General features: G+C 37.8%; 1 protein-coding gene across 3 annotated transcripts; it reads right to left on the bottom strand.

The window, feature by feature from the left end:
- Positions 1-567: 567 nt before the first annotated feature.
- On the bottom strand, positions 568-22,945 carry sh2d3a (SH2 domain containing 3A). Of its 3 annotated transcripts, none has more exons than XM_008404649.2 (20): positions 22,782-22,945; positions 22,477-22,577; positions 22,232-22,349; positions 18,978-19,007; positions 18,838-18,899; positions 17,581-17,714; positions 12,352-12,391; positions 12,116-12,232; positions 10,098-10,241; positions 8,983-9,281; positions 8,558-8,643; positions 7,921-8,040; positions 7,693-7,850; positions 7,418-7,618; positions 3,682-3,843; positions 2,778-2,893; positions 2,365-2,536; positions 2,175-2,286; positions 1,548-1,733; positions 568-1,185 (listed from the first exon to the last, which is right to left on the bottom strand). In XM_008404649.2, the coding sequence occupies exons 2-20, from the start codon at positions 22,564-22,566 to the stop codon at positions 992-994; spliced, it is 2,541 nt and encodes an 846-aa protein (XP_008402871.1). In that variant the 5' UTR covers positions 22,567-22,577; positions 22,782-22,945; the 3' UTR covers positions 568-991. The 3 variants fall into 3 exon arrangements, with proteins under 3 accessions (XP_008402871.1, XP_008402880.1, XP_017161469.1); XM_008404658.2 differs by having other exon boundaries at positions 568-1,182; positions 22,782-22,943; XM_017305980.1 differs by lacking the exons at positions 17,581-17,714; positions 18,838-18,899; positions 18,978-19,007; ... (1 more) ...; positions 22,477-22,577; positions 22,782-22,945 and adding an exon at positions 14,932-15,379.
- Between the last annotated feature and the right edge of the window lie 2,389 nt (positions 22,946-25,334).

The following is a 25,334-nucleotide window of genomic DNA, read 5'->3' as shown; positions in this document are numbered from 1 at the left end:
ACATGACACATTATGGAAAACTTTTAAACGTTTAAAAGTACTTTTGCAAGGTAATGTAGCTGAAAGTGCAAGAGTAACTCTCAACTTCAAGAATACCTCAAATGTAATTTTTACTTCACATTTACATTTATAGTTTAAACTCAGATGTCTAAAGGGTTGTTTCTTACATTTTTAAAACCGAATGCTGCATTTTAAAAGTAAAGACCTAAAAATAAAATGAAGAAAAATGTGGATTTCTTAATTAGTTGTTGATCCATTTGTGTTTTGAGGCTGAAACATTTGGGAGTAAACAAAAATCCTTTTTAAAAAAGCAAGCAAGTTGTCAAAAAATAACTGAAATCCACATCAACTGTGTTACCCAATGTGCAATAAATAAGTTGTATCTGCATGTAAGCCATTCCAAATGGAGGAATGAGGGATTTAAGATTCATCTCCTGACTGGAACTATGAAGAGATTTCCTTTACTGAGTCATATCATGTTTAATCATTTGTTGCCTTTGTTGTCTTTTTGTGTAATATTTAATAAACATTACAAGTGCCCCTTGTATCAAAGTAAGGTGACAAACATTTTTTATGTTTTTGCAGAAGTAGTTATAAGAACTAAAGCATTTTATTCAATTGTGCATCCTGAAATGAAAAACATTATTTACAATAAAGTCCCATAAAACAATCATTTAAGGGTGAATGGAACCAACAACTCAGTAGGAAAATGGTTCAGTTGCTAAATTAAAACCTAAAATAATAAACTTTTTGATAAAACATTTTTCTGTTAAAGAAAAAAAAAATACTCAAAGTCTTTAAACAGTGAGAGTCTGCTCACAGATAAACTCGAGATAAAATTAGTCATCTGACAAACTTTACAGAGTCTCTCATCTCTGGCAGTTAACATCTCACCACTGCAATATTCTACATTTCTGAAGACATCAAAGGTCACTGATGCATTCCACTGATGAGGAAGTCCAGTTGCCAGCTTCCTTGTGCAGTAACTGGTTCAGGTTAAAGTGCCTGGTTGTTTTGGAGAGACCTCCACAGGTTCCAGTTTATCGGAAAGAACACAAAGGATCTTGTCAAACTTCTCGTATCGCTCCTTTTTGTCTGCGGCTGCGCCCTGCTGCCCCCAGAACAACCGCAGGGCGAACTCTGTCCGGAAAGTCTCCAGCAGTTCCGGGACGGGAGTCCAGTCTGCTGGTGAAGAGGTGCAGCAGACATGAGAACAGAACTCACTTCACATCATATACCATTTATTTTTGAGTATGCAACATGTAGATCCTGCCCTGAAAAGGCCTAATCAATAACCATAAACAGATTCATATGTAGCATAGCACAGGACAGTTGTGATGAGCAATTTTCCTACGAGTCACAAAACTCTTGCAGTTCAACCCAAAGACTAAATCTTAAAAATTCAGCCTGCGTTTATTTGAAGGAGTGCTTGAGAGACGTTACCTGAGCAGCAGGTTCTCACTGTTCTCACCATAAATCCTCTACATTTACTTTCTGTTTCAGTTCTTAAATTAATCAGCTCTCATACTCATGTCATGAAGACGAACCTGTGAGCAGGGTCTGCGCATTCTTCTGGTAAACCTGGGAGTGTAACGCAGCGCTGCGAGCTGATTGGAGGAGGTCAGACAGCACCTGGCAGCCCCGCTCATTGTTTTCCACTGGGTCCTCTCCCTCCATCAGCATGAGAAGAGGAACCAGGTGTGGCACAGCAATGGGACCCTGGACTACAGAGTCTGCAGACAAACATGAACCCCATCAGTCACCAGCTAAAGAAATGGGTTAAAGTTGTATTTATTTTACTCAATTCAGTTTAACATGATGTCTATTAATAACTCGTCTCAAGAACCCCAAGAAAGTAAATTTAGTCAAATCATACAGTTAACAGGTCAATAACATTACCTTATTACGTTGTATGTTGACCCCAGTTATTAAACATGACATTTTCAAACTAGGATGACAAATCACTAACTAATGATCAGTACTAATGGTCAGTAATGATCACTGATTACGAACATTAGGAAGCCTGACCTGCCAATTCCGATTTTAGCCGATACCAATTTTTTTGTCTGAAAGTGGCTAAATATAGCAAGATAGTTGCTGCGTTGGTAAAAGTATGGTGACTGTTGTTAACGTCGAACATACAGATGTGACAATCAGACACTCAAAACACTCACCATTTCCTTCATTCAATGAGTTCATGAAGGGTCTGAGTTTCTTCTCATACAAAACTGCACTGTCTGTGTGGTTCCTCCTGAGCGCTCGCCATGTCATCTCCAGCCGCACGATCTGGACACACGAGAGAATAAACAAAGATGAGTGAAAGAAAATCTTAAGGATTTTAAGCCCCTTGCCAAGTTGCACTACCTGAGTCATATCCAGGGCCTTCATAACAGCTGAGAAGGAGAAAAGGTTGTACACATGTTCTTTCAGGGCCTGAGCCAACATGATTACTTTGTGCAGAACCATTGCTCTCTGGTTCACCGTCCCAGTGCAGCCCAGTATGTCTACTGCCACGCCAAGGGTTATCAGATGATGCCTACAGAAAAAAATAGAAATGAAGTGCAGGGGGTTGTCAGGATACTAGAACTAGATGCATCAAACTACTAAGACAGACTTCAGTACAACTTGTTTTCAAGGTATAATTCACAGAGCTATTGAAAAGAATATAAAGTGTCTTTAAAGAAAATGTAACCATAAACATTTGGAAGCTAACCAAGAAGTTGTCTGTGTCGGCTAATTTTCTGTTTTAAAGAACCAAACGCATCACTGCTAATTACCTTTCCAGCAAGTCCTGCCGTAACTGATGTCCATGTGGCAGAGTAACAAGCTCCAGTCCCGAATTCACTCCCATAATTCTCTTCTGCTCATCAGTCACACCAACAATGCGTGCTACCTGCATTAAAGGTTTTCACATTAAATTCTAAATGAGGACAACAAGACTTCATTTGTTTAGCTGATTCATTGTGAATATTTTATAGATGTTTGCTGTACAGGAGTTTGTAATTCACAATAGAGAGATGATAGCGACAAGTCTGTGCAAGATGGAAAACCTTTCAAACTAATTTGAATAACTAATTGAACTTGGCTGCACAGTTTGATAGCTACAATCAGGTGGAATGTATATGATTACATTAAAATAGCTTTTAGTGTATTTAATATTTAAACCACATGTGAATGATAAATGAAGTGAGGATTCTAGGAAAAAAAGATCAAATTTCAAAAGAGCCAAAGCAGCAGAGATTTGAAGATTTATTTCAAATTGGCAGTTGAAAGTGCAACATTCAACTGCCAGGTCAAAAACAATTCATTAACACGATGACCTTGAAAGTACTATGATTTAATAACATACTTTTCCAAACTTCATCAGACAATTTAGAAACCCCAAATAACCAAAATAGATAAATTATTTTTTTAATAATCACAATAAGTTATGTCCTGTGCAACCTGTCGCAGTCAAGGAATCCAGATGAATTTGTTAAAATGACGGCAAACTAATTAAAAACTAATTATATTTGGTGGTTCATTTTAACTTCTGACTGTAAATGCTGCTAAATAAGATAGAAGTCAAATTTTTAGTCAATATAAGATTAAAATGGACAAACATAGTTTCATTACATAAACATAGGACAGGGCTTTGAAATGTTTACAGCTGCCATCATACGATATAATGTAAGTTCCTACCTGACAGTCAACACTGAGCATGTGCAGAGCAAGAGTTTTGGCATCTGATCGGCTGAAGAGCTCTTTGACAGCGAGCAAAACATTTGACTCCAAAGGCCTGTTGTGATCCGGCAAGAGCAGCGAGGTGAACTGGTCCAACTGGAAACAGGATGACGTCTCAATCTGCAGCACAGTCAGACAGAGGACAACTGTCACACCTCTGGTCTGAACTTATAGTAATCCTTGAAGTGCTACAAAATTCCAAAATTGAAGTTAAAACAAAATGAATTTATTAATTTTAACTGCCCTAACTTGAATACTGATCTTTTTAATTGAACATAAGCAGGTAGAAAGTTGAAGTGTGCCAAGCAGTGGTTCATGACCGGAATCAGACAATTTTCAGCCTGATCCAAACTGACCAGTAACCTCTGGTTCAAAAGAGCCAAAGCAGTTAGAAACTGACATAAACTACCTTCTTTTGATCATACCTAAGCTCTACCACATCGTGCTAACAACAATACTCTTGAATGTGGATACTGCAACTCAGAGAAAAAGTTTGTTATTTTCAGAATGAAGTGTATAAAATGAAATTAAAGAACTGTCTCTCCTCATGCTTTTGGGGACGGGAGGCTGTGGGAACGAGGGAGAGCAAGACTTCAGCTGGGTAGAGCACAGCAAAGATAATCTGATTTATTATTGGTCATGGCTTTTCTTTGTCATGGAAAGTCAAAATAACAAAGGAGTGAATTCAGCAGCATCCTTTGATGGGCAAAACCAGAGCCAGAGCCCAGAATCAGCACAATTGATCATCTCAGAAAATACCTCAATAGTTTACTGATGGTGTTCATCTATTGTGACTCGACGGAAGGAGAAGAAAATGCCCAAATGTAGGTGAGTCAATCATGTAGAGATATGCCTAATACTTACTAACAAAGCTGCTACAAAATATATTAAGGTACGAGGGTAAATTCTTATGAAAAACTGGATTAACCAATATTTGACAATAAAACAAATAGTTTCTAGAAAAAATATTCTAGAAAATAGAATATTTTAAAAGAATAAATATTATAATAAATACAATTTCTAGAAGATTCTGAAATTTCTAGAAATTTTTTAGAAAACATCCTATTTTCAAGAATATTTTTCTAGAAAATTTTTCTAGAAACATTATTTTTTTCCTAGAACATTTTTTGTGAAAATTCTGGAATTTCTAGAATATTTCCTGGAAAATATATTTCTGTGATTACGTTCTAGGTTTTTTATTTAATTTTTTTTTCTGGATTAACAATAAAACTGAGTTTCTAGAAAATATTCAAGAAAATAATTATTTTCTTTAAAAAAAATTAGTCATTCTAGAAAAATGATCTAGAATATTTTCTAAAAAATAAGTTTCTTTGATTACTTTCTAGGTTTTTTTAATTTATTTTTTTCTGTTTCCAAGAAAAGATATTCTAGAAAATAGAGTGTAATCAAGGACGTGTGTTTCTAGATTTTGTTCTAGACTTGTTTTTATTGTTACTCCAGAAAATATATTCTAGAAACTAGAACGTAATCAAAGAATTATTTTTTTCTAGAATATTCCAGATTTCTTTTCTATAAACTTGCTTTTATTGTTAGTCCAGAAAAAATATTCTAATTTTTTTTCTAGTACATTTTTTGTGAAAATTCTGGAATTTCTAGAATATTTTCTGGAAAATATATTTCTGTGATTACGTTCTAGGTTTTTTATTTTATTTTATTTTTTCTGGATTAACAATAAAACTGAATTTCTAGAAAATATTCAAGAAAATAATTATTTTCTTTAAAAAAAAATTAGTCATTCTAGAAAAATGATCTAGAATATTTTCTAAAAAATAAGTTTCTTTGATTACTTTCTAGGTTTTTTTTATTTATTTTTTTCTGTTTCCAAGAAAAGATATCCTAGAAAATAGAGTGTAATCAAGGACGTGTGTTTCTAGATTTTTTTCTAGACTTGTTTTTATTGTTACTCCAGAAAATATATTCTAGAAACTAGAACGTAATCAAAGAATTACTTTTTTTCTAGAACATTCCAGATTTCTTTTCTATAAACTTGCTTTTATTGTTAGTCCAGAAAAATATTCTAGAAAATAGAAAATAATCAAATAAATATATTTTCTAGAATATTCCAGAATATTTTTTTCTAGAAACTGTTGTTTTTATTGTTGATCCTGAAAGAATATTGTAGAAAAATAAATATTACATTTTCATCAAGGGAAAATCCTTATCCTTGAGAAAATGAACAGTCAAGGCTGCCTTAAAGCAAGTATGTGCTGTAACAAAATGTGGAACAAAGTGAAGCGGGGTGAATACTTTCGATAATAATATTAATAATTAAAGCCGCAAGCGGCGTTGGAGGCCCTCGCAGCTCAGCGCCGCTCCAGCCTATTTGCCACCGTGGGGGTTCCTGCACCACCACCTTCTCGCCACCGCTGACGCTCTGGCGCAGTTCCCACAGCCTTCATGTTTCATGGAGAATGGCCAGATTTGAGGCTTGGCCACGCCCACATGCTTTGACATAGGAAAATTCCTTTGCTAACTTTTGACCCTCAATGCCTCAAGACTGTGCTGACTGAGTTTGAAGCCTGGATCTGGAAAGCTCTAGGACGAGTTCACCCAGATACAACATCAATGAAAAAAGACAAAATGGTGACTTTGATCCAAAATGGCCGACTTCCTGTTGGGTTTTACCATGGCTCCAAGAGACATTTTTGTAGGTCCTGACAAGTTACACATGTGTACCAAGTTTCATAATTGTGGGATAAAGCATGGCTGGGGGCTGATTATTTAAAATATTCTAGGGGGCGCTGTGGAGGAATTAGGCCACGCCCTCCACTGGAAACTCTTGGCGCTTTAAAGCAAGTGAGACCAACTTGTTATCAGTCATCTGACACCAGATCATCTTGAATAGGTCAAGAGAGCCAGAGATGTATCTTTCCAAGTAAACAAAAGTTACTTTCTGTTCTGAGGGGGCGGGGCTTAGGTGAGGTCAGACTATGACGACATAAGATCGTCAGGCATCCAACCAGGATCCCTCATACCAAGTTTGGTGCCAATTGACCTTTCTATGTGAAAGTTGAGGCGGTTGGTTTTCTGTGGCGAGTACGCCAACTTCGGCGCCCCGGAACGCCCCCTAAACATGTACGAAAACTCACCATTTTATTCACTTTTAATGCCACACCCCTTAACTGCATCCTGACCAAAACTGAAGCCGATAGGTCAAAGTTCCTAGGAGGAGTTTGTTAAAGTTCGACGTGATTATAATGGAAAAATGGCCAAAATTTGATCTTTGACCCAAAATGGCCACCTCCCTGAGCATTTTAGGGGGTACCTCCAAGAGACTTTTTTCTTGATTTGGGGAGATCTACCTACATACCAAATTTCAGATCTCTACGACCTACGGTTTCCCCCAACTCACTTTGGGGGGGGCTGTAGAGCCGTTTGGCCACCCCCACTTCGGCTTCCACCAGAATCCGAAAATTTTTGTCGGGGGACAATTTTGGGTGAAGTTTGGTGAGTTTTTGAATATGATAAAGCCCCCAAACAGCCCCGCAAAGTGACAGAAAAATAATAAGAAAAACAACAAGAATAAGAAATCCTGCGATTACAATAGGCCTTTGCAGCGCTTAGCTGCTCGGGCCTAATAATAATAGCTAGTATAGTCCATGAGTATAATCTACTCAAATCAGCTGCAAATATAAATACTCCTAACAGTAAACCGAATGCTATTTATACAAACATGTGGTCGTTCAAAATGCCAGTCTCTCTCTTCCTCTGCTGCCTTCCTCTGGATCTCTTTCTGAAACAACAGCTGTGAGGATGGCCCGTTGTTCTGGGCCTCCAAGAACCCAAAGGAAGTCTCTGTGAGGCGAGCTCGGCTCTGCCACTTCTCCTCCGCACGCAGCCGGTCCACATGGCCCTTCCTCTGAGACTGAGGGACCTGAACACAACAACAGGCCTTATACTCTCTGTGGAGGGTTTACTGCTAGGAATAAAATATTTTATTATTTTTACCCGTATGATGAGCTCACTGTAGTACGATGAGGGGTCTTCATCTGGGTCTGTGGAAGGAAGAGGCGAGGCATTGGAGAAGACGGTGGAGACCCTGAGGGGTTTTGGAGGAGCTCTGGGATGCAACTGCCCATCTGAACCTCGCAATGTTGCACCACCACCTGGAGGCAGAGACGAGTGTGCTTCATGTGGGTTCACTATATTTTCCTGGGGAAAATAGTTTATTAGTACCTGGATGGGAGGGGCGCGTGTGATGTGGTCTTGGGCTCAGCAGGGGTTCGCTGCCTGTGCGAAACACAGGAGAAATGGGGTCGGAGTCTGTGTCGTCTGGTGGGACTGTCTCTGGAGCTCCTGATTGAGAACATGATACGAAACTATGGAAACCAGGTACAGTATTTACATACGCTGTAGAAAAATACATGTTTTTTACCATCTGGCATTAAATCAAGTTAAACCTTTCCTGCTTTTGGGTAGATTTATTGAAATTATTTTCCATCACTAAAATGCTAAATAATGAATGTTACTACTACATAAACTAAGATTACTGTGTTTAAACAATCTGAGAAAATGATGACATCTTCATGCTTCTTCCAGTATATTGTAAGTTGCCACCGGTGGGTGGCTCTGTGTCTGTGCTAATAAAGTCTGCATGTGTTCTTCAGGTGGCCGGTGCATCAGTGGGCAGGTGGTTCAGCCCATGGAGGAAATATTGTGCTCACCTTGAAGGCCAATTATTAATTATGCTGGGGTTTGTTTCCTGCTTTGTTTTTATTTGCAGCATCACAATGCTTCAAACAGTGGCCAGTTCTACACTACACTGAATGAGTTGTTTAAAAACAAAGAAAAAAGATAAAACATGACGACGTACCAGTTCGTAGATTGCTGTCAGACTGTGCAGACTGAAGTGAAGGCCTTCGTCCAACATTTTCCAAGTTAGCAGGCTGGCTTCCACTCCTGTCACACATACAGAATGGAGTCTGTTATTTCAACCTCACAATTCAGTGCAAAGGTTTTCAACCTCTCTGAGTTTATTATGTGGCTAACAAGATCCCAAGCCTTCTTTTCCAACTCATCTTTAACCAGTCCTTCAACAGGACTTTGACAGGATACTGAGGAGTGTGGTAGAAACATTGATCAAACTAAAAAAGTAAACAGTCACACTATTGAAAGTCTGGCTTCTTGGAAGCAAGATATAAAAATTGGAGATATGCTTTGCAACTGTTTCACAGTACCGCATGTACTATGGTATGTAATATTTAGTACAGTAACACACTCATAAACCTCGACCCAAACCTTAGCAGTGGATTGATGAGCTGCAGCGTGTCCTGATGGGAGGAGCTCAGGCTGCGCCTTTTGCTGCTCCCAGCTTGGTTTTCTCTCTCTCTGCCTATGGTGCTGCTGCTGCTGCTGTTTTTAAGCTCCATGTGACCCTCACTGATCACACGCAGAGGAAGGGTCCGATTGATCGGGTGGGAGATGATTGCCCCTGAAGTCTTTGAGATGGATCGATTTCCGCCCACATAAAATCGGATCAGAGCGGGAATGTTGTCGAAGCGATCTTCCTCAAACTGGAACAGCTCCCGGGAGTAACCCTGTCACAGGGAAGACTTGTGTATCAGCATAGTGCTTTGAAGCAGAAAGGAGCCCAAACAGGTGGAAATCCAGCAGTTGTTCTGAAGCCGTACCAGAACACAGTATTAACATTTCTCAAATCTATTTTGAAGTATAGCACTTCAAAAATTACGCGTTTCTCATTATATTATGTGAAATCACTGTCAATCAATAGTTGCAGAGAGGTTGGAGGCAGAAACTATTGACAAGTAGAGAAGGGAGTCACTTTCTGGGTTTGACTTGAGGAGTTTTGGGGTGTTTTGTTTCCTTTTTCTGTGATGGCTATGATTATAACCATCATTTCTAACTAATAACACGTATCAAGTTATTATGTCACCCTGAATAATAAAATGCAACAATTCTGTAAAGAAATCCTGATTCAGAAACAAAACAGTTGTTTCACATTTTTGGTCTCTTATTGGGGTCTTAATTATTGGTGCCATAGCAGCAGTATTTTTAGAAAATATTTCAAGTGACCTCCGTACTTGTACATGTATATGCATTTACAAACATGACTTATAATAAAATATTTATAAAGCAAATATGATGATTGCAAACATTAATGTCATTTCTATTTGATTAATACTTAGTGTTATTATTGCGAATCCACGTAAATAAAGGGAAAAAAACAAACAGGAAAAATCCATTGAACTAGTGGCATGTTTACATGAGTTTTTAGTCCAGCCAGTAATAAGGAAACATTGAAAAATGTAAAACCTGTACAGAAACATTTACTGTCAAACCAGTAAAACCATAAATCATGTGGATATGTGAATGATAGCAGTACATACACACACCTTTTTAGGCCGAAGAACTACTTTTATGATCTTAAAGTGGTGCGGACCATTCTTCCAGAAACAGCTTAGAACGTAGTCTCCAGGAGTGGAGGATGAGTCTCGGACCAGGAAGTCCCCGTCGCTCTCGAACAGGGGCTCTGCAGCCTGGAGGAAATGCAGCAGATTAATTTATGCAGTCATATTTAATAAATTAGAATATAATCCCAAATAAGTCTCATTTATCAGATTAAAAGTACTTTCTGGAAGAAATATCCTTAAGCAAGTATTAAACATAACTCTTATTAAGCTCACATTTCTGTCGTCATAAATGACAAATGAAGGTTTTCAAACATCCACCTAATCAATCTATATATTTCACTAAAATAAGCAGGCTTTTTAGTGTTATTCTAATTTATTGTATGGGTCTGTATAGAATTACATTCGTGCTGATGCTAGAATACACATTATTTAAGAAAGATGCTAATTAACCACCGACAGGGCAGAAATTTTGTTTACCATTTTAGAACTTGTACTCAAGCTTAACTCCAGTATATTAACACTGTAATAGTTCAGTCTAAAACAGCAGCAATGATAAAGACCAGTAACACAAAGCATCAAAATATAATACTATCATGTGAACACTTTTATAAAACAAGTTTTGACAAATTCACACCTGTTATGTTAGGATGCATTTGCTCAATATTACATTGTCTTATCAGCTTCTACTGAATACAGCATCACATGAATATCATCAAAATAGTATTGCGTGTACAAAACATTGCAAAGGACCATTTAAAATGCAATAGTTGTCTCCTAATAGAAGTATAATGGCTTCTCACTTTATATGCAAACAGGATATTTGGCTTGATGATTACAGAGACTTTACAGCGTTTATGATAACTCATACAAATAACTGCCATTAAACTTTGCATGTACATTTAGGTTAATAAGTCAACTTCATCTTATAATGAACAAGTATGTTTGTCTTAATGAGCATTAACTTCATTAAGACGGACTTAGTGCTTGAATTACTAGGACTACAACAAAAGCATGAATTATGAATTAAATCAAAACTCTTAATATGGCATCTTGTTTATATCGGCACTAAGCAACATGTCCGCTTGTGATTACAACACTTTAGTGTTTGTGAATTCAGAGATAATGCAACCTGAGAAAAACCCCACAGAGACGTGTTGCAGGACGTAACCTTATCCCCAAGCACTCAGCAACACTCAACCAACTGACAGCAGAAGTCTCAGGAAGAAAGAGAAATACTGTAGTTTTTTCTAGAAAAACATTATTGGATGCATTATTGAGTTTATTTTTAAAAACACAGAGGTGTGCTGAATAATGCTAGTGAATAAATGCATAAATTGCATTTTAATTCTGTTTGTTGTATACTGTATGTACATATTTATCGTTTGTCAAAATGACTGCAATAGTTTTACCACTTTTATATTTATCACATGAGTATCACAAAACACTGTGATAAACTTTCCCGTCCATATTGCTCATCCCTAAAACCTAAAATGGAAATTGACAAATTTCCAGCTGCATCATTTTCTTTCAATCAATCAATGAATCAAATTGTGTTTGTATAAATAATTTTCATTCCACCTCATTTTATGAATGTTTTATGCTGGTCATTTGCAATTGACACATTTTTAAAAAGGAGTAACTTCATTTATTTCCTGTATTCCAAAATAATTTATTATGCAGACATTTATGTGTTAAATGTTGTTTTAACTCGTATTGTACAATTTTCTTCAAAAACTTGTATGTAAATGCGGATAGCTATGGAAAGGAAGGATCTGCTATAGAGGTCTGTGAAGCCTCTGACTGAAGACTGTTGTTGTATACTAGTTTCATGAGGAGGATGTTGAGAACTGTCAATAATATTTACATACTTGATAAAATACTTCGAGAGACCCATATCATAGTTTTAATGCAAATTTGAGATTCTGATAATTGATGTTATTAAGCTAACAGCATAATATTTCATTTGTGTGTGTGCAGCATATATATTGCGGTATGTGAACCTCTCTTCTCAGTGGTCCGTGGTACCAGGCATGGCTCCTCAGATCCTCAGTGCTCAGCTTCAGTTCCTCTTCAAGCTCCTTCTTCAGAATGTCCATCTCTTTCCGACCACCAAACATCTAGAAAACAAAACAATTTAAATTATATCTACCTATCCACTTTTGTATAAAGTGGCTTTGAAGACCAATATGTAGGGAGGAGGGAAAAGGGCAGACACACAGAGAAGTTCTGTTCTTACCTTCAGGTGGCTGAAGTATGCGCTGATACTCTTCCTCTTGCTGAAACAACAAAAGCGGAAAGGATGGAGGCTTACTGTACAAAGTTTATGGTGCTGCATTTTCCTACTAGCCAAGGACAGAAGACCAAGGTCTGGATCTGTCATTAGTACCAGAAAAACCAACAGACTAACAGCATGCCTCATTTTTGTCCTTCCTTCCTCCCTTGAGTTTTTACCTTCCTCCCACTGTAAACACTTCAACCTCAACCTTACATCAGATAAAGATCAGATTAACTGCAACCAAAAAATCAAAACATGAACATACCCTTTAAAAAGTAAACTCAGTTAATAAAATAAATTATTCAACCTTTGGGTGTGTTCCATTTGTACTGTAAAAAAAATGTAAGCTCTAAACTGGAAAGTTAGAGGTTCCTCATTAACGTTGCCCTTAAAATCCAAAATGGTTTTCGCATGTACAAAAAATTGTGAAATGTCAACAATAAACCATTTATTTGCTCCTCTATTATTTGTTTTCTAATTGATTCAGTCACTGTAAAAATAATTGCAGAAAAAATAATTGCAGAGAAATGCATCGCTAACAATAGCTACCCCAAGTCACAGAGTAAAACAGAACAAAATCCTGTTGATTTCCTGCCTTGGGTCTTGGAAACAGACTGTTAAATTGGAAGTGGATTAGGTCACTTCATATCCCTGGCAGAGCGGAAAATATGGACAGTACAAAATTCAGATAGTTTCGTATCAAGATCTACCATCAAATTGTTTCTAAAAGCTTTACAATATAATTAGTAGCAAAACACACAATTATTCTTATTTCACAAGAAATAAGATTCCACTGCATTAAGACTCACTATTATATTGTCATATAGAGAAAGCCTCAGTAGTTGTTAACCTAACAGGTTTTAAAGTCATTAGTCATACATCTGGCCTTCACTAGGATTACTCTTCTGCTTTACAGTCAACAGCAAAACATATCCTTGCACAGACCCTCCAACCATTCAAAGTCACATTTGTTTAAAATTTTCAAACAAATGTATATGCCTTACTTTATAGCCAATATTGTTAAACATCTAACATTTTATTTATTATTCTTGATTTGATTATAGTGTCAAATTCAGATCATAGTCTGAAGTAGTCAGACAAATGAGTAAAAATTAAAAAGCACATTCAAATATTACAATAAAACATAACATGAGATGACTATGAAAAAATGTAGTAGTTTAAAATAATACTGCATTGAAATTGTTCTCAGAAGTAGAACATTCTGACTGGAGTGCTCTCCAAAATTGGACTTCACACTGGGAAACAAAAAGCAACTCTGAATACCTGCAGTTACATGTTTCAATATTCCTGCTAGTTGCATAAATAGTTGTAAGTTGTGGCAATCTTGGAAAAATAAAACTATTTGAGACTGCAAAAGACCAAGATAAAGATTCCCCTTCCAGCAAAACACAAACGCTGAACATGTCTGAAACCTGATAAACCGCGAAATGTTCGAGAAGCATAATTTTTCTCCACCTCCAAGGCACTGTACTTGTTGTGCCTTGTAAACATTAATGCATGTTGTTACATCAAGGAGTAGAGAGGTGTATTAAATTAAATACAGTCATGTGAATTTCCAATTAATAAATGTATTATAAAATTAAACATCATTACATAATTAAAGACACTAGCAGATACTTAAATATATCATTAAATGAGAATATATTATTTGAATTAATTATTTTAAAAGGCAGATTTAGTTATTTCATATTTACTATGTATAGTTTCATGATATATTAAATTATTTATTAGTGTATTTAATAATGCTATTATATATGTACTTACTTAGTGGAACACTTAAATATTTAATGATTGTTTTTTTCAATAAAGTTATAATACATTTAATTAATTATAGGGAGACTATACATATACATTTCAAGGTATATTTATTTATTTAATTGTGTTACCCCTAATCTTCCATAGAAGAAAACATAAAACATGCTACAAAATAAAGCATTAGACTTTAATTCGAATAATATCTGTTTATGTTTCTTTATTTAGCTGAGTGCTCCAGTTATTTAAAAAAAAAAAAACATAGCTTGAAGTAAATACAAAGTCCATGTGATTAAAGTTTTAATGTTTTTATGGGGCAACAAGGTTCCACATATTGTTGTAAGGGGCGTTGGCCACGGTAGAACCACCACTACAAACACTTTGAAATGTGCCCGGAAACCACGTTGTGAAATCTAATGTGAGGTCACTGATTGCAGCACTTATAATGACCACCTGTGTTGTATCTTTGTTAAAAAAAACAAAAAAAAAACGTAATCAGGCCCCAAATACACCTGAAGGGTATCAGTAGAATTGCGCAACAGGTAGGTTATTTAATGAAAAAACTGGGAAAGTTACAGGAAGCAAACACATAGTAACAGCATACTAACTTTTTTGGACTAAGCTATATAGCAAAAGCAACGTAAACAGCAGCTTATGTCTGAAGCTATATATGTTTCTCAACCACTCCAAGAACAAACTAAATAAATTTGCTGAAAATGATTCCGTGTCAGGCTGCGGTGTAGCTCTGACCAAAGCGGTGGTTCCTACCTGTAAGGCCGCCTCACAACTCACTCCCCTCGGGCATGTTTCGCGGCTTGTGCTCCACGCTAACAGCAACCAAACAACAGCTGGGGTTACATGTAATGTTCTGTCTTTTCTCTCCTCTGGTCCCTCCCTGAGCCCCTGATACTGTCCTTCCTGCCCAGAGTCGACGAGTTACCACAAGTTCTACCGAGCTCTCCTTCCTCTCTCCTCCTCCTCCTGTGCGCTGAAACACGGCATGCTGTGTCAGGCATTCCTGAGATACCTACACATCACCTGGTCGCGTTTAGCAGGACTATCTTTCCTTCTTGTCTGTTTTAGGAGAGCAGCTGTACTCCAGTGTTTCTCAGCTGATTTTCTCCCTCAACTTAAATGACCTACTTTTACCAGCACACAGCACTCTGCACGGTCCGAAACAGTTAGCGGGCTTCAAAACCACTCCTCACCAATGTTGATTACACTTCTAGTGTTATGTAAGGTGGCAAGGGAGCCTTGAAAGGTGCCTACAAATAAAATTATTTTGTTGTTTGCTAATATGTTTGTATTTGATGCTGGTGTCTCAACCAACACAATGACTCATTTTACTAAGCTCTCCAAATAATCTTGCTACAAAATTGTCTTGAGCTTTTTATTCCTTGGTTACTCAAGGCTTATTTTTAAATATGACCTGGTCATAAAATGTCAGTAAAAAAGTTGTGTTTTACACTGATTAGTGTAAGCAATTGCACTGCATGGGTGTTAATATGAACATCTTAGAGGCAAAATGAAGCGAAATCAGAATTGTATAACACTGTTCAGGACCCTCAAAGATGCTTTACAACAAAGTCATTCTCGTTCATTTTTAGGCTCTAGTGGCCTTTATTTGAAAATAGTTCAACAGGAAACATGGTAATGAGAGAGGGGGAAGACATGCGGCAAATGGAATCGAACCTGCAACTACCGCCATGAGGACTAAGGCCTCAAGACGTGGATTGTGTTTTGCACTTGCACCACCACAGCACACCGGCATTCTCATTCATATGGTGATGATGTTAAGCTACTGGATTGTAGCCACAGCTGCCCCAGGGCAGGCTGACAGGTCATATCACACCATCGGTCCTATGACCACCAACACAGGAAAGGTGGGTGAAGTGTCTTACCACAGGACACTAGGACAGGGGATCAAATCAGCAACCCACTGATTACAGGGTGAACATCTACCACCATCACCAGGTTGGTAAAAGATTGGACCGTCTGGGTTCTAACTTAGCCGTCTTCTCCTTCAGAAAATGGTTTTCAGCTCAACTTTCGGCTCTATGAATGGAGTTTCTTTTACTCTTGACACTGAAAGGATATAAAGAAAATGTTACATTGAACTGCGAGAATATATTAGCAACTATGAACTGATAATTATTAATTTCTCAGCATTTTGTACTCATTGATAATGAGTACAAAATATTGCCATATTGGACTTTTGTGTCATGATTGGGATGATGGTGGCAACGGTGGTAGGAGTCCATCCCGCAGTCAGTGGGTTGCTGGTTCTATTCCTTGGGCAAAAACACTTCACCCTCCTTGCCTGCTGATGGTGGTGGTCATTTTGTTTTCCTTTGCTTGAAATATATGAAATTTTCTATACACACTGGACACAAATGTACTGTGGCCCAGAGGTCAATTTGTTGTTGTTTTTGTCATTTTTAATTGCACTTTGTTGTGTTTTTCAATTTGCTGAAGTGGTTTGCACCTGAGGGCCACCGTACAGATGGAATAGAAATGATTAAGAAATGCACAGAAAATGAATTAAATAGCTGCCAATGTCCAACAAAAGAGCTACCTGAGATCAGTTGGGTCAGTTCCACATCAACATTTTTCATAGAGGGTCAGAGAAAGAATAAATATTTTATCTGTGGTTTAAAATATTTTCATTCTGCTCTACTAATATTAACCAGTGTTTTAAATAACAGCTTTTGGAGAAAATGTGTCCCATTTAATCACCCAACAATTAAAGATGCTTTTGAGATTTTTAAGCAGCAGTTTGATGAGTGGAGGCTTTTTACTTTGCCTTGTTTGAAACTGCTTTTATGTATTTATTTGTTTGAACTAGACTGCCGATGGCAGATTTAATTACGTTAGTTCCCAGTTTATAATAGCCTGAACTTTAAAGCAAACATCAAAGACACCGTTACAATCGAAATGCTTTAAAATAGTCTTGGGATTAAGATGGTTAATTCATAGCGTTACTCATAACAAATGCATTTATCTTTGATGATTAAATCATAGTTAATGTTTCACAAACTGAGCAGCTCTTCATAGGCTTTCAGATTTTCAGTAGTTGGTTAGTTTTCTGATTACAAAGTCTTCCAGCTTTTATGACAAACATGTTAATTATTATCCAGCTGCTTCCTAAAGTAGGGCTCTTCAGCTCCAGTCCCAGGGGGCAGTGTCCTTTAACTTTTAGATTTGCCTGCATTAAATGTCTGAATCACCTCCTCAGTATGCCGTCAAATTCTCCAGAGTCCTGCTAATGAATTGATTATTTTACAGGTGTGTTGAAGCAGATGCATATGTAAAAGTTGCAGGGTACTGGCCCTCAAGGACAGTATTTGCAGACCCCTCCCCTAAAGCCACTGTCATTTTCCTGGGTCTAACAGACTAACGCAGCAGGCGTAAGCTTACCTGTGTTTGCCCTCTTGACTGAGAGCATTGTCCTCGTCCAGAGGGCGGAGCTGCGAGCAGGAGGCCGACAAACGGTGTTTCTTGTCAGTGCGATGGAGGCGGGGAAGAACGCGCTGACGAAACAGATCCTTTGGCTGGTTCCACAGCAAACAGTTGCAAGACGAAAATTCATTGTGTACTATTGTTTTTTATTATTATTATTATTTATTAAACATTTTTATTAATAAAAATACCATGTAAAGGTTCTTCTTTATTTAAATATCCCCAATGGGGCAACTGACATAAAATCTCCACCAGATGTCTGTAACAACCCAAGAACCAGGCAGGCTGCCTAAAAATAGAAGCAAATTAGTCCATCAGTTAAGTTTTGTAAGATGAAGTGGAATAGTACAAGAAATAAACTGATTTCAGTCACATTTGTAGCTCAGGTGGGATTTTGACCCATCCTGACGCTTAAATTGTCTTCAAATTGTGAAGTGTTTTTTATTCCCTCTTGTCTTCGGTTCTTTCTATTGTTTTTCAACTTGATTCAAGAATCAGTAGTTCTATCCGTTTTACTTTTTTTTTTTAAACCAATTCAAATTTTCTTCAATATATCTTATGAACTATTCCCTTGGATGGAAATCCAAATTTGCATCATTTATAAAGCTTTCTTATTCTTTGGTATTCATCGGCCATCAGCTAATGTAAAACTACTTGATATTGATCTGCACATAAACTGGAATGTTTCCCAAATACTGACAGTTTTCAGATTTCCTGACTTTCTTTTAAAGAAAATTGGCTAAAGTGGCCTTTATTTCAGGGTGAACTGACAGGAAGACATGTGGCCACAGTCAACAGGTTGGGACTCGAACCTGTGATGGCTGCATCAGGTACTGAGGACTCCATAGATGGGTCCCAGTTTTCCCCCTGCACCACCATCGCTCCCTTCTTTCCCTTCCTTATATTTTTTTGTTCTTGTTTTTAATATTCCCAATGTCATTCCAGTTGTTTCCACACAACTTCAATCAATGACTAATTTGCTTTGATTTCCTCTGTTTGTGGATCATTTGGGTTGACATTGACATTTGTTGTGAACTTTCAGTGGCCCCATTAGAAAGATTTAAACTGACAAAACTGTGTAAATTTATGATTTATGTTGTTTTGCAAGTAATATAAATTACAATCTATTTATTGATTGATTTATCTATGTATTGATTGACTGATTTATATAAACAATTCAGTAAATATTAACTTTGGGTTTACTGAAGGCCTCACCAGGTCCGATGATGATCCTAGGGAATATTGTCGACTGACTTTGTGTTTCACAACCCGATCATCTGACAAGGACAAATGCCATTAAGGTTTGAGTTTCTGGGCCAGAGACACACACATTTCTTAGAAGAGAAGATGCATACCACAGTCATATCTGTCTGGTAGAAATGAACCTGTAAGATAAGAGAAGGAAACACAAAGTTAACAGTGTGTTCAAACTGAGCCATGGTAGATGTTTAATCTGTTTTCCACTTACAAATTAAACTTGGATGTATAGGATGTTTAAAATATACAGGATATATAAATTGTTTGATATGTTTACCTTGAGGGATTCAATTTTTTGAAGGAAACATCTTAATACCAAATAACGTGGCCTAATAAAGCAGCTTGTCATGCACAGCATAAACAATATCAGTAATGACTCATGTCTTCAAGTTAAAAAGTACAGAAAAAAGTTTTACATCAAGCTTTCAAATTCTCAAGAGTACAAGCTGCCTGATAAATAGATTTTCAGTTGTGGTAAATTAAAATTGCAATGAAAGCAAGCAATCTTTACATGTTTTATGTACAGGCATTGGTGTCCTGGAAAAATAATGTGTATTCATGCATCGTCTGTTTACTTTTTGTTTTGCTTTACTATGTTGCAAACTAAAAAGATCTCCCTCAATTTGTTGACGAATGCCTTGAACTGGTTGCTTATTTTGAGAAAACTGTCAATTACTGACTTTAAGCTTCGGATTTAAACATGAGCTAAATGAGATTTTCATTTCACATAAATAGTACAAGAATGTCAGATAAAATGTTATAACATGATCACCTTGCTTTTATTTGAAATAGGAAAATAACCACTATTTCTACAGCTACTATAACTGTAAAGTGTATTGATTGACTATATGAACAAACATGTCATCACTAAAGTGTATTTATTTGGATTATCTAATGAAAATATGGAATAAATGTTAGCTATAGGTGGTATTAGTTGCCAAATGCTTATTGTGCAGAATATTAAGAGCAGCTGTCAGTTGTGCTACCACCCAATAGCTTGCCAACTTTAGTTTTAAAACAGCATCACCTTAAAACAAGTGACTGATTTGAGATGCTCCCTTTCACAATATGACAGTGTGTGCTTTTTCTCTTAAAGCGCTATTTACTTTGGCAAAATAATTGCCAAAGATTTAATATCAGTCCAATATCAGTCTGCACAGTGGCGCAGTTGGTAGAGCTGTTGCCTTGCAGCAAGAAGGTTCTGGGTTCGATTCCCGGCCTGGGGTCTTTCTGCATGGAGTTTGCATGTTCTCCCTGTGCATGCGTGGGTTTTCTCCGGGTACTCCGGTTTCCTCCCACAGTCCAAAAACATGACTGTCAGGTTAATTGGCCTCTCCAAATTGTCCCTAGGTGTGAGTGTGTGTGTGCATGGTTGTTTGTCCTGTGTGTCTCTGTGTTGCCCTGCGACAGATTGGCGACCTGTCCAGGGTGTACCCCGCCTCTCGCCCGAAACGTTGGCTGGAGATGGGCACCAGCACCCCTCCCGACCCCACTGAGGGACAAGGGTGAAAGAAAATGGATGGATGGAAAATAATTAAAAGTTGAGAAAGTGACTCATTTTGACAGGGATGGAATTTCAGTGCGAGTTAAAAAAAACAAACTGTGGACTGATATTAAATCTTTGACAAATCTTCTGTACAAACCTTCACACCTGCTGCTCCTCCATCTGGTCAGTCTGCTTATAAACATCTTGATGAGAAAATGTGTGTGTGGCACCTTTAATTGAGCCGACGTGGTCTTTCTTTAGGCAGTGCTGTAGGTAACATTGCTGCTCCTGCCTGGTTGTCAGCTGACACTGGTTGCTCTGCCTGCTCAGTTGTTTGCCTGCTCTTTTCAGAAAACTAAACTCACACCCTACATATGCTGTAGGATGCAGTTGCAACTTCTGCAGTGATCTAATTGATAGTATCAACTTAAAGTTGACTATGACCCATAAAGCAGCTTTACAGAGAATTTTGCACTTTGCACCATCAAAGGTTAAGGACTTTAGTTTTAGACTTTGTGTCATGTAGCAAAAAATAAAAACCTAGTCCTATGTTGTGAAATGAAAAGATTCTGGTTTTTATATCTCTTCACAGATAAAAACCAACACAGAAAGTCATTTGGCATGGATCTCTACCAGCTTTGCACAAGTAGAAATGCATATTTTCCCCCCCATTCTTCATTAGAAATAAACTTAAAATCAGAATCTAGAGGCTCTGTAATTCTAATGTCTTGCCAAAAATTACCAATTGTATTTGGTGTGGACTTTGGTTTGGTTTATTGTCTGTATTCATAGATTTTAATTTGCCTTACATTTCTTTTCCAAATGGATGGAGTGAAAATGCTCTGCAAGTTGTTCAAAACATAGGATATTTTTTAACTGTACTTTGAATTTATCCTTTGAAAATCTTTACTGTGCTGTGCATTGTGTTTCTTAGTTTTTATGATGTTCTTTGTTCTCTAAAGAGCCTTAAAGTCCTTCACAAAACAGCTGGATACTGAGAGTAAAATAAACACACACACTATTAATTACAGCATTTATAACGTCAGTTGGTTGCACTGTGTTTAACTTATGAGTATCAGAGTAATACTTAACATATTCCTTTAAATTCACAATGTGCCATTTTATCTTGGTCTCTCACACTGACTGAACACCCCAAATTTTTAAAGTCTATGATTGTAACATGACAGAACATAGAAGCAGTCTTTGGCAACAGTAATCGGAGACTTTATTTTGCAAAACAGAAAGATTTCACCTTTAGAATCTGCACTGTAGGAGTTAGATTTTTTTTAAATTAGTATTATTTGTCATATATTCTTTGTTTTAGCTTCACGTCCGCTGTAATATTACATCAAGCAAACCGATACTAAGTGTGTTCTGTAGTCGCTGGCTCGACAATTACAGTAACTTAACAGCATCTTTAAGAATGCAAAGAACATGGCAAATTTAGAGTTTTAGAAATATAATAGAGAAGGACATTTTAAGAAAGCAGTTAAACAGAATTGTTGTATCTTTTAATTATGGGCCAGCTGAAACAGAAAGTCAGAAAAATCAGCACTTTGAAACTCCCAATAATTCTTTCGTTAAAGATTGTGGGATTGTTTATGATTCGTCAATTAAAAGTCGCGCAATGACCATTAATTAAGCTGATCACTCTTTTGTAAGTTTAGTGAAGGGACAGAAAGGGGTCATTTGCTGCCCCTGTAATCTTTCACTAACACTACAACAATTTGCAATCAGCTGTGGTGCAAATTTTGAATAATTTAGCTTTAGTTACAAAAATAGATTTCAAGTAAGAAAATCTTTTTAAACATGTTTTTCCTCCAGCCCTGTGTACATATCACACTGTGTGTGTTCGTTGTGTCTGACCAGAAAGCGGGTCCAGCCTCTGTCGATCTCTTGAAAGCTGAGTGAGGATTGTCTCTCTGTGTGTTGCATCCTCTATACCAGCATCCCTGAGCTCTCCATCCGTTACATACAGCAAACCCTGCAGAGTAACAACAGTGAGAGCCAGCAGGGGATTACACCAGATTGAAGTGAGGATTTCAACACAGAAGAAAGAAAAATGTGCATCCCAGCAAGCACAAACAGATGCCTTTTGAGTCTTCACATACCTCCAGACCATAATATTCACTCTCCAGAGTCTTGGTGTATTGGGGCAGATCAATCTGTCTCAGCCACCAGGCGATAGAACGATTATTCATGTCTGTACGAACTGAGGAGAAAGGAAACTGTTGACATACCAAAGCAAATGCTAACACACACATGCCTATACATGTCTGAGCAAAAAAAGTGCTTAAGAAAGACAAATGAAGGATTATTGTGGATTCATCGTACTTTCAGAAAACGTTCTACCAGACACATGAGGAATAGGTCTTGTACTGTTTGGCTTTCAGTAGTAAGAGAATGTAACACCTACCTGTTTTCAGGATTCACAGTGGCACTCTCAGCTTTTTTGTTTAGCAATCTTTACATGTGCCCCCCCCTAATTCATCTACTTCCTTCTGGTATTTTCTTCCTGCTTTCTTTTCCAACTGCTCCCATGCAATTTATCCCTGTCATACAGTCTGTTACTTTCTCTTTGTGGTTACAATGGAGGCCCGCTCCCCCCTCAAACCTGCAGGGTCACTTAGAGGCCAATCAGATTGTACAGTGGGCACCCAGCACCCCAAAGAGATCAGCAAATCACCATGCAAGGATTAGAATAAGCTCCCAGGAGGTGGAGAGAGCAGGTATAAGCATGTCAGGAAGAGGAGAAAAACAAGCAGCATGTCAGGTCAGAGACAGGTATGTGTGCACACTGGTGTGTCCTCCAAACAGATAAAGGTGGTATATCTGTACAAGCAACTGAGCTGTGTAAGAGGGACATCTAGTGTTTAAATTGGACATACCATTTCTCTAACAGTCAATAGGCAAGTACATACCCTGAATAGGACCCCAGTCCATCTCTGAGCCAGAGAGATACAGGGCCAACAGTTGTGCGCACTCCTTAGAGAACTACACTATTGGTTTTAGACCAGTGGTCCCCAAACTATGGCCTGCGGGCCGGATCCGGCCCACCTCCACATTTGGTCCGGCCCCCTGAACAATACCAGAGAGCATTTAGATTTTTTTTCATATACCGTATTGTCCGGACTATAAGCCGTTTATATGTGGATTTTTTTTCAACCACCAGGGGGCTCTTTAACAGGAAGTGAATCATTGGAAGTCAAAATTGGAAATAAAAGAAGAAAGCGCCCATTAAAACGGAATTAGGTTTTAATAGGGAATTTAAATTTGAGAATGTTGTTGATCAGTTAAATAGCATTGAGGGGAAAAAGATGATTTTTCGGGGGGGTTTTTTAATAATACTGGGATCATTATGAGAATTTGAGATATAGATATTAGGATCCAGTAGGTGGCAGTAGTGCAACAATAATGAATGCAAGCTGCTGTTGAAATCTAAAGAAGAAGAAGAAGAAGAAGGTGCCCATTTTCATTTTACACATGCTAGTAGCAGACATGAAGGATCAGCAGTTTTACTGATCAGCAGTTCAGTTACATCTAATCTTGGCAACTTTTTCTTTTTCAACAGTAATAAATGTGATATTCAATTGACCTGTTAAGACTCCAATTTTGGGTGTCCGCTCCCCTCTGCTGCTGCTGCATCGTTGTGGAAAACCTGGAGCGGCAGAGATATCTGCAAAAAAAAAAACTAAAAGAACTTTGGGGTTGTGGCTTATAGTCCGGTGCGGCTCATAGTTTGGAAAATACGGACTATAATCCTTCCTGGATTTTTTCTGTGAAGAACCCAGAGAGGGTTGTTTGGTTATTATTTATTTAATTAATAGTGTTATTATTTATTTCCTGACTTGTTCTGTGAAGAACCCAGAGAATGTTGTTTTATTGTGCTTTCTGGAAAACAATATATTTTTACATTTAGGCACTCCTGCAATCGTCACACTTATTCTGTTACAAACTGACTCCGGCCCCCCACCAGAGAAGGAAAAAGTTATGTGGCCCTCGCAGGAAAAAGTTTGGGGACCCCTGTTTTAGACCATAAAAGGCAGCTGAGTTAACAGAGGAGAATCCAGCACAGAGAGACTATATAAACATAAAACTGTCATGAAGTGTGGGTTTGTGATTGGACCACAAAGCAGACCAGAGCTGGAAGTGTGGTTAATTTTAAGGTATTTAATAAAAAATGAAAAAAACAAGAAGTACAAAAATCACTTGAGCCAGAGCTAAACTCAAATGGGAGAATAGGAAGCATGGGAGTAGACATAACAAACCGGCAAGTGACTAGCAATGAAGTGCATAAATACTGGGGAGGTTGAGTGTTGGAACAAAAGACTTGGGCTGGAGAGCTAATTTGGTCGCAGGTGTGAGTGGAGGGAGTGAAAGTGAAGGCAGACTCAGGAGGGGGAGAGAGAAAGTGGCACAGGGAAGCGAGCAAAAAAACTGGGGAACAGGCAAAATAAAAACACTAAGGAATAAAAGGACTAAAGAAACCTATGTAGTGTCTGACTACACAGGAGAACTTTCTGGAGGATTTGGGAATGCAGTCAGGTCAAGGGTCAAAAGACATTAAGCTTGAAAAATAAGTCTAATATATGGTCTCCAGATGTATAAGCAGACAATCCGGAGCAAGGACCCGAAAGAAGACGTGAACGTGAAATGTATACATGTGGTGATTTGTTTACTTTGGGGAATATGTGTAGGGCAGAGCCCTATAAAAGGGACACTGGCCAGAGATCGGGAGGATTTTGCTAGGATTGGGCAATACCAGAGGAGTTGGAAGAAGTGGCTTGGGAGAGGGAAGTCTGGGCCTCCCTTCTGAAGCTGATGCCCTCGCGACCCGACCCCGGGTAAGCGGAAGAAAATGAATGAATGAATGAATGGATGGATGGATGGATGGATGGATGGATGGATGGATGGATGGATGGATGGATGGATGGATGGATGGATGGATGGATGGATGGATGGATGGATG

Source organism: Poecilia reticulata, linkage group LG1, assembly GCF_000633615.1.
Source record: "Poecilia reticulata strain Guanapo linkage group LG1, Guppy_female_1.0+MT, whole genome shotgun sequence".
NCBI lineage: Eukaryota > Metazoa > Chordata > Actinopteri > Cyprinodontiformes > Poeciliidae > Poecilia > Poecilia reticulata.
Note: the sequence above shows the minus strand (reverse complement) of the source record. Positions and strands in the feature narration are given on the sequence as shown.